Source organism: Limanda limanda, chromosome 18 (assembly GCF_963576545.1).
Source record: "Limanda limanda chromosome 18, fLimLim1.1, whole genome shotgun sequence".
NCBI classification, from domain to species: domain Eukaryota; kingdom Metazoa; phylum Chordata; class Actinopteri; order Pleuronectiformes; family Pleuronectidae; genus Limanda; species Limanda limanda.
In genome coordinates this window covers 18,787,652-18,804,509 of record NC_083653.1, presented here as the reverse complement: position 1 = coordinate 18,804,509, position 16,858 = coordinate 18,787,652, and the positions used below count along the sequence as shown (strand labels likewise).

The window sequence follows — 16,858 nt, the reverse complement described above, 5'->3', positions numbered from 1 at the left end:
GAGTTAACTCGATTAAAACGAGTTAACTTGCCCAGCCCTAATTGAAATATATCGAGCAACAAATTGTTGGTTGGATGTGTTGGTCCCACCTATCACTCAGGTCGCATGGTGAAAATTGAACAAAATGTACATTGTATGTGAGTACAGGACAAAAATGTATTTTATGTTTATTGTTTAAAGAAATTGATCTTATGCATGATTTAATTACAAAGATTTAGACAGTGCTTTAAACTTATCCTGTATTTTGCTGAGGGCCCCAAGATGTAGAGATGGTTCTGGATGTGATCAAACAACATAAGCTCCTTGTTGCACATGTTCAAGATCCTCATTTGATGATGCCATCACCGGGGCTGTTTATTTCAGGAGTGACTAAGCTTCTCCTGAGTGTTTCTACAAACTCAGCTGTTCTTGCCCCTGACAAATCTGACCATTGTTAACTCTGTGGAGCTCATTCTGCACAACAACAGACAGGATAATGCTCAAGTGTATCTTGAACTGAGACACAACTCAATAAAGTGTTGTATACAAACAGCAGACGCAGACGAATGTGGTTCAATAAATGAATTAACACCATCTGGAATATATTTTACATGAAAGACACCATCAGAGGGCTACAGGAGTATTACACTGTAATGATGATTCCAGACACGCTTTGTTAATAAACAGCTTTGCTCAGATTTATGCTTCCCAGTTAAACCAACTGATCCAAGTTTATCAAACCAATATTCCCATTCAAACCAAACCAGACCACAAGGAGAAACGCGTCTTAAACGATAGACATCCCTGCACAACTTATGACTATGTGCAATGAGGAAATTTAGTGAGAATCTCGTCTGCTTTTTCAGCAGCAGTCTAGCTCATGTAAGTTAATATACAAGTAGGGACATGGAGGAGTATGTTTGGGCTGTATATTATAATTTATACAAGTTTTTAGCAGTTATTATCTTGTTTCATCAGATGTGACCGTATTAATTGGAAGAGTTTTTGACATCAGAAGCAGCTCCTGTACTGCCCCTGAACTAGCACAGAAAATAATCGTAGACACTCATGTCCATGTGATCCTCAAGCTCCGGTGTGTTGACAATTAAGGCCCGGTCACACATATGCAAATATATCGGTGGCAAACCTTCGCCTCAATCTGTGCAAGTGAGGAGGCGAATGCATTCACTTCCTGTGGCGGGGCAAATCCCAGAGTGACTGTGTGAAACTCAACTCTGGTGAACTCTAACCCACAATACTCTATTTGGATTCGCATATGTGGGGCCGAGCCCTTACGTCGTTTGACCTTTGCCCTAAAATGAAAAACAATAATAACACTCGGTGGATGCACAGACTCTGTTCAGGTTTACAGGAGTTAGCGTTGTATACGTCAGTGACTATTCTGATGTATCCACTGAAACAATGAATATCATTCAACCAAAATCAATTACAATAAACATGATTCAAATTACACAGAACTGTATACTGTCGTTAAGTGTGTTATGTTGTCAACTAAACTATCATTACATAACAATAGAAATAAATTAAAATACCTTTACTAATGATTCAAATATATGTGGTAATGAAGCTTATTTAAATCAACAATCAAAGTATAAAACTGCTATGGAATCTAATGTACAAAAAATAACTACAGTACATACGTCATGTGATCTATTTTAAAAGTTGGGATTGTAAACTGCTACAGCTAAACAGAGCAATAGCACATGCAGTTGTTAATTTTGTCTTTGTGTAGGTTCTGAATAGAATGCCATCTGAAAGGTAGTTTAGTTTACAGGGCGGTTGTGTGAATGCAAATCCTACATTTACTCTTTGCAGATTGTTCCATCATAGTCTATGTAGTGTTAAATATTTAATTTTAAAAGCTTTGGATCTATATTCAATATATAACCATTTATCAAGTTTAATAGACCGATGTGCCTTTTTTAAATTGTCTATCACCAGACCAGAGCAATAAAGCGGTTAAGAGTTTAACACCCAGACACTTATAAGAGTAAACAGTGAACAGGTTAATGCAGACAAAGGCACCATTCTGCATTGCCCATAAGGCTTTTTTATCAGTATAAATATCCTAATTTAAAGAAAATCTTTCAAAAGTCATCCCTAACCACGGCCTAGAAGACCTGTCCATTTGTATGTGTTTAAGGTTTACTTCAAGGAAATTCAGTTTGCACTAGGGCTGCGAGCAGCACTGTGTTGACCAGAGCACTTGTGAGCTCGGGCCCTGATGCAGCCGCAGGGAGGGTGAACAGGGACCAGGCGAAACGGCTCCGCGTTTCATGTGGGGTTTTTTGCATCGCTGGAACGATAACATGATGTATTACGGTCCACGCCATCAAGTGAAGACCAATTGTTGAGAATTTTATGTAAATCGAATTAAATGAGGCTTACCTCCCTTTTGGTAAATAAGTGGTGATATCACTGTCACTACGTACAGACTAATAAATCTGTTCAGGGCAAAAACACTTGTTTCTCTTCAGATCGTATACAATGTTTCCTTTAACAACCGTCTAAGACATCGAAGGAATCTATGACCACTGACACTGTGACATTAAAGCAAACCGAAAACAAGAAATGATTTGCCCTAATGAATCCTTTGAAGTGTTTTTTATAAAGCCTGGGTGGAGTTATTATTGTAAGTCACAAACAAGTGTTATTCTTTCAGCTTAACCCTTTGATATACAACAAAGTGACCTAGCTCTGTTTTGATTTTCTATATATTTTCAGTGAATGAATTTCATCATTCGGTATTTCAGGTATTCCACAATTAACTTGGATTGGACAAAAATGTATTAAGGATTTGTGATGATTGAAAGATCTCCACAAATACTTATTTTAATCCTTATTTAAATGTTTCCTTATTTATTTTTTCCCTATTTATACATATATTTATACCCTTATAATGTACAACATGGGTCAAAAAGGACCCGTATTCACTTCCTGATTTCACGCATGAGTGGATAGTCCCTATCATTTTAGACTCACGGTTTAATGGTCATAAAGATGCTGTATGAAGAACAGGATGGGGGAAATGAGGAGGCAATTCTTAGTCTTGATTGCGAGCCTGAAATCTCTGATGCGGAGGATCTAGACTATGTTCTACACTGTAGAATCAAGCTGGAGTTGTGGGTTTGTCTTAGAATCCAGCTCTCCTAAATGAAGAGGGCTTCTTTGATGACATAGGGGACTCATCTTCTTTGTCATCAAAGCAGCCTTCTCCTAAATGAAGAAGCTTTCTTCTCTACATAACTTGTAAAAGAATTTAGCAAAGAAACACCCAGCCATGCATGAATTAACACAGGAAATGAATACGGGTCATCTTTGACCAATGTTTTGCATTAGAAGGGGTTTGCATAGCTTGTGTATCAAAGGGTTAAGATATTCTGTGTAATCATCTGAACAACTGAACTCAGCAGTGACGTTAATCAAGGAAAAGACCATAATTGCACACAAGATGAGTGACCTACAACTGATCAATTTTCCTCTGTACCTTGCAGAACTGAGGGCAAAGGAGAACGACGAGAAGAGCACACAAGAACTGCAGAGGATGAAAGAAATGTTCATCATGTACGATGACTATCAGGAGCCCAGTGGGGAAGTGGCAAAGTAAAAAAATGAGAAAAAGGTGGCAGATCAAAATCTGGAGCTCTTTGAATTGCTGGTACAGGAGAAGAGTTTCAGTGCTGACCTCAATATCCAGCTCTGCGAAACAAAGACGACTCTGCTAAGTTTACAGACTGACTGGAGAAAACCTCAGGAGAGATACAATGAAGTCAAAGCAAGGCTGACGGCTGTTTTGACGGCTTGAACATACTCAAAGCATCAAAGTATAAAACTTGTCACTTCCTGTCCCCAGCAGTAGGCGAAGTGACGATGAGTCAATATTAACATATGGCTCTGTTTAGGGCGGGACTGCCATTGTGATAAAGAGGTTTGAGGCTGATTGGACAATGCACAGAGGAGTTATAGTAAATCCTTATTTTTTGGCAATCATCAAACTTTGACGCCCGGTCACACCGTGTGACGTACACTTCAACGTTTAATAACTTTCATCTCCTAAGAGTGGAAATGACACTCACTGAATTTAAAGTAAATCTGCTGAGGGCTCTAGGAGGAGTTTGTTAGAATACACATGTAAAACATCCCAAATGACCACAAAATATTTTTTTTTCGTCAGGTCATGATACACGTGTGTACCAAATTTCGTGATGATCGGTTAAACCAGACGGAATTGCTGCGTTTTAGGAATCACTGTTGAGCCATTGTCATCATGCCTGACACGCACGCAAAGTTTTGTGAGTTTTTGAGTATGTTTAAGCTGACAAAAATACGACTAATTTTCCTGAACAATCGGGCGAAAGCACTGTTGGTGCTCGGGCCCTAATTAAACTCCAAACATGTTAGCTATGATGTTTAACTGGCTCTGGTTTAAATGCAACAACAACGGCAGTCATACCCAAATACAATACACATGTCTTAGCATAAATGTAAAACGTCATGGATTAATTAAAAAATACATTTCCTATGGATGTATACTTGGAAGGAAATATAGATGCCATCAGTACAGTCGATGGAGGTGAGCATGATGCTGTTAATGAAGTGTTTGGGGGGTTTAGGAGATGACACAGCCTGTGTCCGTCTGAGGCTTCAAATCTGGCTCCTTCACTGGTTTCACCTCCTCCTCCTTGGGTTTTGCCTGAAGTAAGAATAAAAACAACAGAGCTCAGAATCTTACCTCTGTTGGCTTTTTGATTTGGAGATTGTGTGCGTGCGGCCAGCGGCAGTACCTTTCCATTTTTGGCTCCTTTAGTCAGATCGAAGGTGGCGTAAACCTCAGGAGTGCACAGCTCGCTGAGAGGCGGCAGCTCAAATGTGACCGGCTCAGCCAGGCCGTAACTCGCCTTCAGCTCTAGCAGGGGGGCCTCAGCTGGGACTTTATGGAAGTATCTAAGGGATTATGTTCAGAGGTACAATTTAAAGGCGTAAGACTTAAAAACAATTTGAGGTATTATGATCATTTCAAACTCTGTCGGTTTAGGTTTGAGTGGTGCACTATTTAACAGCCAAACTGGATATAAACAGGAATAACTAAGCAGCTTCTTAAACTGCAAAGAGATACTATTCGCAACTGTTACTTAACTATAGACAGTGTGATTAGAAGATACTCATCAGTAGGTGATGAAGGTTTTCTGATAAGTTAATATACTTTAATAAACAAAAGAAATGTTCTTACTGTCTCAGTAACACTCTTTTGGGGATGGTAATATGCGTTGTATGCATGTATTGTGTATTGTGTCCACCCTGACGGACTCACATAAATCCATTTTCCCTCTGGCACTTCTCCAGTGTGATTTTAATGAGGCCGCCCAGTTTGAGGAAGAACAGTTGCTCTGATGGTTTGGCTGTGGTGCCCGGGCCTTTGGTCTGACGATACTCTTTACACAGCGCCTCAGCACGGGAGTAACCTAAACAGAAACATCCTTGTGTTAATACAAAAACAGATGTTTGGCAATTTTAGAAGGAGAGATGAACAAAAACCCACATTCCCTATATTACAATCAGAATCAAAATGGGGTTAATTGCCAAGTAGGTTTACACACACATGGAATTGCTGTAAACCTACTTGGCAATAAACCTGATCCGATGTAGTTAATGTGTGTTTTTGCTCACCTCCCCTGCCAAAGAGCAGGCATGATGACAAATGTGCACAAAAATACAGCAGCAACCCAGGAAACACACACAGGAAGCACCTGTGTCATGACCTACTGCATCTGCAGCAAGTTGATTACACGTCAGCTCAATACAAACGTACACTTTTCTGCTTCCTGGAGAGATCTTATGGCCTCACCACACTTGTCACTTGCCAGCAGTGTCTGCCCATGATAACAGTATGCCTGCAAACACAATGAAAGACAGGTAAATATAAGTTTAAAGACTTGTTGGTAGTTTGGTTTTAAAATTCAAAGGGAACACCAGGATACGCATGAACTCACATAAGCCATGTAAAAATGCCACTTCAGCTGAAAATACTTCCTCCACTTGCTGCTGCACTCTGGCTCCAATGTGTTCAGTGTGTGGTCTACAAAAAGGAAAATGTACCTTTAATACCCGGGTCTACGTAACTAACCAGGTACAGTTTTCATATTCTAAATATACAAACATGGCGTAAAGTAGGAAAAACAATTGTCAGCATTTTAATAGTTGCTGTAGTGTGTTGATTTGGGTTTTCTAAACCAGATGCAGAAAAATACTGACCTGCTTTTTGATAGAAGTTTGCTGTTTCAAATGCCAGCGCTGCGATGAGAGTGGCGTTGTGCTTCAGTTCAATCGCCCTGGCAATGGTCACTGTAGGAAAAAAGTGACTATATGATAAAGGAACTCAAATATAATGAACAAAATGGAAAATAACATGAATATGATAATAGATTATTTTTATATTCATAAGTTCCCTCACTTCATATCTGCTGTCACCAAGCTTTGAGCTTGGTCTGGGAAGACCCTTCCATCAAATTTTTTATAAACATACGACTTGATCTGAAACCCTTTCTCGTTGTCAGTATATCTACTGATTTATTAATTTAAGGAAAAGGTGTGTTTCTAAATAACACACTGGCAGAGTTAGGAATAATTACAATTGTTATTTTTGATCTTTCCCTATTATTTAGACAAATTTATTAGGATCTACTAAACTCTCACAAACTAACTTTGACAAACAAATGCAAGTCATATTCGATGCAAATTATACAGAAATTAGATGCAGATATCACAGCGGTCATGTCAGAGCTCAGTTTAGAAAAGAAAAATACTCCTCTTGAGTCAAGTCATGTGCAGCTAAGACAAGAAAAGCCTTTTTTTAGACATCCTTAAAAATGTCAACAGAATTGTAGATTAAAACTTCCAGCAGAAAATAATGTCGCTGTCTGTTCATGGAGGCAGGAAAAAGAGTTCTGACACACAGCTGGCTCCAGCAATGGTTGGATATGAGTTAATGTTTATAAACATTCGTAATGCAGTGCTGTAATTGAGCTACTGTACCTTCTTGTGCTTCTGCTTGGCACTGGATGATGTATGCATCCATCACTCGGGGCTCCAGGTCTCTGCCCTTTTCAGCCGGGGTGATGAGGCGAGGGATATGAACGTCCTGCAGGAAACGTTCCAGATAATAGTTATTTTGAAAAAAAAAACAAAAAAAACACACACACACACCCTCACCCCCAATATATTCATTTATGAATGTATTCTTAACCAATGCGATCATTTGCTTTGCTTTGTAGTTAAGGAAGTGTATTAGTCTGACTAATGCTTGCGTGATGAAGGGAAAAGTAAAGGGTGTGCTGTTGTTTCAGGGCGTTTGGAAAAATCCCATTGTTCGAAGTTTTTACACCTATGAACAGTATGTTGTTTACAAAACGGTAAAATGTGAATATTGTGGTTATGAGGGGAGTTAAAAAAAATTGTACTATGAGGAACCCTCCAGAAAAAAAAGTGCTTCCCAGCTCTGCCATAATTTAGGCTGAAGACTTGTGTGTCGATGAGACTCACCTTGAGGTTTTTGAACATTCCAGCAGAAACCTTCAGGCTCCGGTGAACGTCTTTTGCCTCAGGCTCTGTTATGCTATAAGATAGACACAATCACGACAGTAAAAATGTATAGTATGGGAACAAACCAATGAAAATTCTAAAAATCTTTGATTTGTTATTTAGTATACGACTGATTTCACAAAAATGAATGCACGAATATAAACAAAATGACCACATACTTTTCTTTGCCTGCTAGTCGTGAGGCAAACTTGGTGTACCAGACGGCTACATTGAAGGCCATGGAGACCATTTCAAACACTGCATCCTGCTGGGCACTGGGAGGAGAGAAACCAGAGACAGTGGGTTATATAGGCTCTGATCAGACCTGGCATCAACATCCGCCCTGAAAGATCCGATCACTAGTGTTCAGCATTAAGTTCACCTGTTCATACCTGGCATGAAAATGTGTCTTGAATGTGTCCACTGGGACCACTTGTGATCAAATCTCACCTCCACACTCTATATGCAAATAAACATGTACTTCATTTGTGTTTTTGCAAAGACCATATTAGGTTGTTTTTACCAAGTTACCCATTATGTTGTTTAACCTTCTTCCAAGAAAGATAGCTGTGGAGTCAGGAGTGACATAGGCAGAGCTGTTACTAAGAAGAAAGACTTTACCAATTTAAGAAAAGTGTAAATTATTATGTGGTGAGTAGTGCTGATACTATGGCAGTGGCCACGAACACATCAACGTATTCAAGCGTAAAAGAGGTCCGATTCAGTGTGAAACTGTAGCGGTTCAGAGGCGACAGCTGAATTGGTGGTCCATCATATGTTGCTCAGGACGTACAGTATGTGCTCACACAGCAAAAAGAATTTAGTCGCATGCTTCCCAGATGACCTCCAAATGTGGTCGTAGAAATGGGATCTTAGGTCCCATTGAGGACGGATTTGGGTGCATTCAGTGCTGCACTTAGGTCTGTGTCCACTCACACCTGTACAGCCTGAATACAACTGCTCTGCTGTATGTTCTACTTTTATGTGTCTTTCACTTTTGTCAATTCTGTCATTGAGGTATTCATTAAATTACACAGTTTAGCTCTGCCGCAATAGTTAAGAGTGCTTTTGTGCTAAGCTGCATTACTATGAGGTGTCTCTATTATTATGATCCCTAATGTAAGGAAAATGAATGAATAGAAACACCCTTCAGTTTAAAGCAGTCCACTAAGAAAACATCTTTAATCATGGTATTGAACATACCTTATCATTGAATGTACACATTTTTGAAATTGTCAACAAAACTGAATAATATAATCATAGCTGTTGTATTTTGTATATCATTAAATAATAATGTAACATGCAATAACGATAATGCAAATAAACATGCAAACAAGTCAATATTGCCAACATTAAAAATCAGCGCCAAACAGAAATTCACTTTAGCTGCTGACCTCTGGAATAACCAACTTTTGCCATGTAATAACTGTGTATATAAAAGTGTGTATGTGTGTGTGTGTGTGTGTGTGTGACGATCAATTATGCCAGAAATTGCTCATTTTACAATTCCTTTACCTTCCAGCACCCACTGTTAACAGATATTAACACTATTTTTAGAACATCCTAACTAGGTCTTGGCAAGTTAATCACGCCATTGTTCAGATGTGAAAAAGAAGGCCAGTCCCTCCACCTACTACAAGACTGGTTGTACGAGTTTCTCTTATCGTTCTACCTTGGTGTGTTTCCTTGTAAGGTGTCAGTCCACTTGAAGTTCTGGATGAACCTCATCTTGTTCTCCTGTGTAGTTCCATCCAAGGATGAGATGAAGCCTATTGTGTGTTAAACCGATGTTTTAAAACAGAAAAGCAGCTGGTTAGGTGCAAAGCGACATAACAAAAATGGCAGAAGACAAAGAGAAACACATTTGAATGTATAAAAGCTATTAAAAGACATGAAGTGTGCCGGTCTCATAAAGGTTCAAAATGCAAACTCTGTTTTTCAAACACTTTTTTAGTCAACAATATGCAAAGACCATGCTCAGAAGCAATTGCTTTTATATTTAGGTAATATTCAGATTTCTTAGAAGTTGGAAACACATACGAAGACAATTTAACATTGTGTGTTGCATATATCTGCTAGTTCTTTATGGAGGCAATGCAATGTTTTTATTGAGTGAAATATATATACTTAACTCCTGTACAGTTCCATCATACAGTGCTGTGTGTCTCGTAGATCATTTTATAAACATTTCTTTAAATGTCATCTGCCACTAGAATTAAGATACAGCTCTGTTGGTTTGAGCAGTGGGTTTAACTGAGCAGCCTGAGCTCATGCTGGCTGACCAACTGCATTATCATTGCTGAAATTTCGCATGGTTTATTGATATTTACTTCAAAATGTAACCTGCTACTGGTGCTTTCTACACTACACGCAGCTGACCAGTGCTGGTATGAAAGTAGGGGTACCCTACACACACAGCTGAATATGAATACACAGACATCACTGTTAAGCAGCGCAACAATGGTTCTGAGAATATGATTCATTTTTAATTTAATTTGAAGACATTTTCAATGATAAAATAACTTGAATTTACAATTTTTTTAAATTATATCCAAACTTGTAACAACATGTTAATGTCTCTGTAAAGGGATCTGCCAGTTGTCTTTGAGATTGAAAGCTTTTGTGTGCCACAGTGTCCCTCACACGAAATGAGATCTGCCTCAATGAAGAATAAAACAATTGTGTATGTGCAATTGATATCATCTGTTGACATGTACTCAATGCTTGTTATTATCTGTCATTTTGAGGGAAGTGTTAAGTTTCTCATTCATAGGTTAACCTCACTGTGGTGTGTGAATTAACCTGATTATGCAGCACTATAATACTGTATAGCATTAGTTTGGAAAGAGATACGACAGGAGTCATCTCCGCCTGTCTCCTCTCAGTAAAACCTTATTCTTCAACATTCATTACTACTGGCTATAATCTGGGCCTGTGAAACCTTATAAGTTTCAAACTCCCCAAGTAAATCAACACACTAACAAGGTCACCATGAAAAATCTGATTTACTGACTATTCCTTTTTCTTCCACTACCATTGCACATATATAACAGTCCAGCTTTACACGCTCACAGACTGGTACAGAACAGCACCACTTCTGACAAAACTCCTAGGATAAAACACTGATGTAAGCACGACAGGTGGAGGAGAGGAGATTCATTTTCTGCAGTGTAAACAAACCTTGTAAGAGGGAGAAGTATGCATCTGTGGCATTTTTCATGATCTCTGGGTTGCAGGTGACATCAGTGAACATCTCCAGCAGTCTCGCCCTGGTTGTCCTCAGGTCACTGAACGTGTCACAAAATAAAAGCAGCCATCAACTGATGTCCAACATCTATCATAATCATTACATCATTCATACAGATTGTATCCAACAAGGCTATTATAGCCAATTAGTTAAAGAAACGCAATTGATCCCAGGACTGTGACAGTAGCACCACACTGATGGTCATTAGATCATCATGAGGAAAGGAAAGAGGACCACACAAAAGGTATATCTGTATATGATCTTTTTCATAGTCAAAGTCCATTGCTATAATACCCTTGATAGTTTATAATAAGATGATAAGACATACTTGCATATCTTATTGGCGGAGGGGCTCCCTGCCACACCATAAAAATTAAAAGACACAGGCGCCGTTGCCTTCAGTGGGTTCCTGTGAAACCAATGTGCCATCCTGTGGAAGAGGACACACAAAGGGGGTGAAACATACAGCATGACAGGCACTTAATGAACCACTTCCCTTTCTAGAGTTAACACACTTATGGTAAAGTAGAATCGACCTTCTCCTGAATAGCCAGTACATTTTGGTGAGGCATTTATAGAATGGGCATCATTAACAAGCTAGCTAATGTGTAATCATGGCTAACATCAGGTTATCGACACGGTCGCTTCACCTCCTCGCCCGCGGCAGTGTTGACTCACTAACAGGACAAAGTGTGTGAAATCTTGACACAAAGCCTCGGACATGACTTCAGACTGCCATGAATGTTGTTTTGGATTATTTGTCTTTCTCTCCTTTGAAGACAAAGTACATTACGTAAGCTACGCTACGGAGTGCTAACGGCTAACACTGGCTACATCCACAATGTAAACATGATTCGCTGAAGCGACGAGACAACTGACTTATTAATTCGACAGCTAAATAAAAGGACTTCACGTGTTTGAATGCGGATTTATCTTGTACCTGTTGTTGCGTCGTTGGAGATGTTTGATAGTCCTGATGGAAAGTGTGACACTGATAACTTACTTCCGGAAATAAACACGGAGCAGAAGTCGGCCAATGACACCAGGCGCGTCAATCACGTGACGTGTTACCGGAAGAACCTCCGAGTTCCCATCAGCTTCTCTTTTCTTTCAGGGCTCAGCTTCTCGAAGAGATTTTAACTTGTCATAAAAAAAATATATTTTTAACAGAGCAGTCACTGTTGCTCAGTCTGGATGTTTTATCAAGTAATTATAGCCAAGACAGAGACAATGTTTTCAAACATACTTAAAATTAGTTGATTGTGTTAAGTTTTTAATCTTATTTCTGTATAAATTCCCATTTTATTTTACAAGCTCTTTGTAACCTTGATAAAAATAGTGCTATATAATAAAGATTATTACATTAGCAATTGATGACTATAAAAAACATTTCCTTTAAGAAACTGTTGAAAATTCTGGCAACTGCTGAACATATTTTTTTAATGCTCATTTAACTTGCTGTGTCACAACTGTATGACTCAAGGTAGCGATTGATATTAACTTGAAGCGTTACAAGTTATTTATTTTAAAAAAACAATGACCAGCCAAACATTCAATGTCTTTTATTTTCCATTTGGCAAAACATTAAGTGAACAATAAACAGCAATTTCAAGTGACAGAGAGGAACAATAGAACAAGCAAAAATGACAACAAAAAAGGTTGGATTCATTTCATGAAACTGCACACCTATCTCACTGATTAAGGGATAATCAATCATCCCACATCCACACAAAAACAGTCGACATCCACACAAAAATAATCCACATACACAGAAATTCATTATAATATGTATATTTTTGTGTCTTTTCTATGTTCTTAAAAATGTATTGTGCTTTTCAACATGAACAGAAGATAATCTATCCGTTATCACATTCATTGCAGATTTCTTGAATCTCCCTAAGGCACATTGTGATGCCCTTATATCAGGTTAAACAGGTTAGGGCACTTATTTGGGGCAACTATCTTCTGTACAAGCAATATTCCACAGTGAGGCATAATTTTACCTAACTTTATACTAAGAATTTCTTTTGTGAAATTAATTTCCACATTTTTTCCCTAAAAATGTTGTAAAGAAAGACACTATCAAATAATATCCATCAGCAATTATGAGTCACAAGAATTGGTAAATACAATGCAAAGTACAAGGTGAATTCCAATGTTATCAGTGCACTTTTAAAAATCTCTTTAAAACAGGTCTGGCACAGAGGAACTATAAAAAGGCACGTTTGGTGATCTTGAAGCCATCAACAGCATCATTATGATTGTGTTTCCTCATTCTTTTATAATGTAAAAGGGAAAGTTTATCTCCAGGGGGATATTTTTTATCTACTGAATGAATGCCTGTAAAGAAAAGAAATCTGTCTTTCTCTCTACATCTAATCCCAATGCAATTCATTCTGTTTTCATTTCCCAGCATAAATTCTGACCATGAAGGTGCTATTCTGGAAATGCAGAATCAGACGACCCTGACGTTTGCAGTATCAGAATCTTGAGCCAGACTCCAATAGGTCACTTTGCTCCAATCAGAAAGCAAATGCACAAAAAATAAATCAATATCAACCTCTTGCAGGTTGTAACATGGGATCAATACACTGGGTACTATGAGACAGATTAAGTCAAGTGGTGTCCGTCGACCTCCCCTCAGAAAAAAATACCTCTGGTAAGAGCAGAGAGAGATATTAAGTAACACAAAGTTAAAATCCCAAGACAGAGCTGCTCAATTAATCAGAGCATCTAACATTGAAGACAGTCACGCACAATTGATTACACCTCTATGTACGTACATTACATGAACATTCTTTTTGGTGTTGCATATAAAATCCGTACCATGAAAAGAAGGTGTAAAAATCATTACAACTGAATGGTCCATAAAAAGCAACACACAAGCAAACTGAACCTCTTGTGAATAAACATCATGCTGTGTGTGTGTGTTGTTTATTCTAATTCACCATCACTGTGCAATAATTCTAACCTGATGTTTTGGCTTGTGAGACACCCAGAGATAAACAAACATGATGAAATGAAACTGAGCAGCTTGTTGGAATGTGCATGCATTAAAAACGCACAAACTCCACAATGTCTTTGGCAATAGTGCAGCTTTGGTGATTACAAAAAATAAACTAGCTGTGTGCATGCACCATGTTTAGTTATATTTCTTTATAGCATTTTACCATTTTAGCCTTAAAGCCCTGAAAAGTGATGTGTGATTGCTCATTCGCAGAATACCAAATTCTACTTTTAAGAAAAAGGTACAGTTCAAAGTCGCTTGGCATAGTTATTGCATAGACTATGGTCACGGGTGTCTCCCCATCCTCCATTCTTCATGTGTGCCTTGTGCTCTACTGCTTCTGCACCATTAAGGAGAAGAGATGAAGGAAATAAGGCATGCTTGACGCTCTGAAGCCCCTCCTCTGCCCTCTGTGAAGCCAATTCTGGCCTGCACTCGTCCTTCTGGTGAAGGCCACAGTCTCCTGTGTGAAGAACCCGGGAACCCTGTGCTACAAGCACTTTGAGGGGCTTTGGTATGCATGTTCCTGACAAGTGCTGCAAAGTCCAGTCCCAGTTGTAGTCGTCATAGGTGCAGAACTCGTGGCTGCAGCCCATCAATTTGTAGTACACCTCCCTGGAGAGGGCCATGCCTATGTTGTGTTTCGTGGACATCCACCCAGTGGTCAAAACCTTATTGGACAGTTTAACAAAATCATTCAGGCCATTGTGGTTACCCAGAGCCAGCATGTCACAGTCCGGGCAGCTGTTCTTGCTGAACTCTACCATTGACTTATAGAAGTGGAAAAAGTCTGGTAAGATGTAGTTGTCCTCCTCCAGAAACACTACAAACCCACTGTAGCCCTGCATCACCTGCACTCGCTCCCACACAAAGTGCATTTTCCACCACCAGTGGTGTTTGGTTTGAGTGATGAGGGCTTCCCTGTAGTGCCCATAGGAGTCAGGGTGTTGTGCGTTCAGGCATCCTGTTTTCACAGCCTTGTCCTTGGACATGTCTCTGGGGCAGTCTCGTGGATCCTGCCCGGGAAACTCACTGGGATACAGCTGAGTGCTGAAAGGGAAATAAATTTGCAGTACCCTGCAGAAAGTTATCCCCTGCACTATCGTATTTATTTCCTCTGTAAAATAGTCATGACTGAAGATCAAAAGGAAGCCGTGAGTCTCTTTGATTTCCTTCAACGACTTGATGAGCAGCTTGAGGTATTCAGGCCTGTTGTGGACCTGCACGACCAGCACCAGCTGAGGCTCCCCAACAAACTTGTCGAAATTCTGAATATACTGCCTGTAGTTTGCGTTGTAAACGGACCGAGTCAAGTCTGACGGAGAACCAAAGTTAAACTTCACCTTTTCCTCCTCATTTCCCTGAGCCACGTGATCGGTTACACTTTCATCATTGCCGTAGAGTAATAATAAAACAGTCACAGACAGAACTACGAAGAAGAGGAGCAGCAGTGGCAGCAGGTTCCTCCTGGACATTCGAGACCTCATTTTTCTCCCGGTGGAAACAGACTTGAGAGGCAGAGGAGCAGTGGCTTTGATTCACCTTTATCTTCGCTGTGAGCTCGTTGGCAACATCACCTCCTCTTGCACTGAAGATCACGGTCCGACGTCACGTGAGCCGCTTCTTCAACCGAATGGCAGAAGTTTGTGTTTGTGACGGCGGGTCCCCTTCCTCACTCGGACACCGTGTCATCGGAACGAGCTGGTTCTCGGCTGGTTCTCGGCACCTGTGGAGCACAACAGGAAGAACAGAGCGAAGTGAGTGGGGGACGTGCTGGTTTGACTTTGATACAAAGCACTAGTTAGCGGTAAGCTTCAGCCTGGACCTGAACTCACCCGGACGAGGAGCGATGTGTCAACACGCTCACACCAGGAAGAGGCTCCAACATCTGGGCTGAAACTTGTTGAACGCTGACGTGTACAGTGCAGCCAACGGGAGGGCGCCCGAGCTGCTGCTCAGCCAATCACGGAGCCGCCTCCAACTGCGTAACACGAGAGCGTAGCGTGAGGTGTCAACTGGAAAACTTCTTTACTTCAGAAACATGACTTATATAAAACATGGCTTATATAAACCATGGCTTATAACTGCTGTGTGGGCCTTAACCTTAATCAATATTATTTCTTATAACATATTCCGATTTGAATCTATTTATTATTTATCTATATATTAATTTGACTGAGTTCAGGTAAGGTGTTTATACAGCCACCCGCCTTATAGTTGTCTATTGTTTTTTTTTATGTGGTAATTTATTTTATTTCATTTTACAATATGTTGCACAGTTTTTATGTTGTACTTTATTTACTTCAATTTAATTTTATACTGCACAGTTTTTTATTTCCGGCAATGCACCTTGACATCGGTTGCCTTCCGCCAACAAACCCAACAAAGTATTTTATTTTGTATTTTTATTATCCATTGCACTGTTCTTATGTTGTTCTTGTTTTTTTGTTTTTTATTCTATTTTATTTGTTGATATAATATTGCACTGTTTTAAGTTATATTTTTTTTATACTGCATTGTTTCTTTTTTAAAATGTAATATTTCACTGTTTTTGTGTTGTATTTTCATATTGCAGTTTTATTCTTTACTACACAGTTTTTATGTTTTATTTTATTTAGCATTTGATTTTAATGTAGTATTATTTATTTTATATTGCACCGTAGTTATGTTGTATTTTATTTTATAGTCAATATGTTATAAAGGAACATAGCCTGTAAATCATTGGTGAATGTAGAGTAACTTTTTAGGTTTGCTAGTACAACAGGATATACAGTATAAAGCTTTGACCTACTGTTGTTGATATCATTTTTGAAAACATTCTTTAAATACTGTTAACTGGACAGTGGTGGAAGATAAGTAAATACTTTGACATACTTTACATGGGTTTCAACCCTTTTTTTATATGATATAATGATTTCTCAAACATTATGTAAAATTAGAGCTAAGTAACATAAACACATCACACATAGTTTACTCGAGGAGCATTTTGAATGGAGGACATTTATTGATAATAAGTTTTTCACACT

The 16,858-nt window shown here is 39.1% G+C and overlaps 2 protein-coding genes across 2 annotated transcripts; both read right to left on the bottom strand.

The window, feature by feature from the left end:
• Nucleotides 1-142: 142 nt before the first annotated feature.
• On the bottom strand, nucleotides 143-11,839 carry brox (BRO1 domain and CAAX motif containing). Its single transcript, XM_061091043.1, has 13 exons — nucleotides 11,766-11,839; nucleotides 11,154-11,255; nucleotides 10,759-10,865; nucleotides 9,251-9,347; nucleotides 7,758-7,853; nucleotides 7,540-7,612; nucleotides 7,033-7,138; nucleotides 6,253-6,342; nucleotides 5,991-6,076; nucleotides 5,810-5,891; nucleotides 5,312-5,462; nucleotides 4,785-4,944; nucleotides 143-4,693 (listed from the first exon to the last, which is right to left on the bottom strand). The coding sequence occupies exons 2-13, from the start codon at nucleotides 11,252-11,254 to the stop codon at nucleotides 4,610-4,612; spliced, it is 1,233 nt and encodes a 410-aa protein (XP_060947026.1). The 5' UTR covers nucleotide 11,255; nucleotides 11,766-11,839; the 3' UTR covers nucleotides 143-4,609.
• Nucleotides 11,840-12,372: 533 nt separating this feature from the next.
• On the bottom strand, nucleotides 12,373-15,725 carry si:ch73-91k6.2 (alpha-1,6-mannosyl-glycoprotein 2-beta-N-acetylglucosaminyltransferase). Its single transcript, XM_061090957.1, has 2 exons — nucleotides 15,668-15,725; nucleotides 12,373-15,558 (listed from the first exon to the last, which is right to left on the bottom strand). Exon 2 carries the CDS (start codon nucleotides 15,317-15,319, stop codon nucleotides 14,081-14,083), a length of 1,239 nt encoding a protein of 412 aa, XP_060946940.1. The 5' UTR covers nucleotides 15,320-15,558; nucleotides 15,668-15,725; the 3' UTR covers nucleotides 12,373-14,080.
• Nucleotides 15,726-16,858: the final 1,133 nt, after the last annotated feature.

Excerpts from the sequence above, each read along its gene's own strand:
- si:ch73-91k6.2 (XM_061090957.1), bottom strand. The coding sequence starts at position 15,319 with ATGAGGTCTCGAATGTCCAGGAGGAACCTGCTGCCACTGCTGCTCCTC.
- brox (XM_061091043.1), bottom strand. The coding sequence starts at position 11,254 with ATGGCACATTGGTTTCACAGGAACCCACTGAAGGCAACGGCGCCTGTG. Across the intron at positions 10,866-11,153 it reads TCCGCCAATAAGATATGCAA|TGACCTGAGGACAACCAGGG; the intron begins GTATGTCTTATC and ends TGACACGTTCAG. Across the intron at positions 7,139-7,539 it reads GAATGTTCAAAAACCTCAAG|GACGTTCATATCCCTCGCCT; the intron begins GTGAGTCTCATC and ends CGTTTCCTGCAG.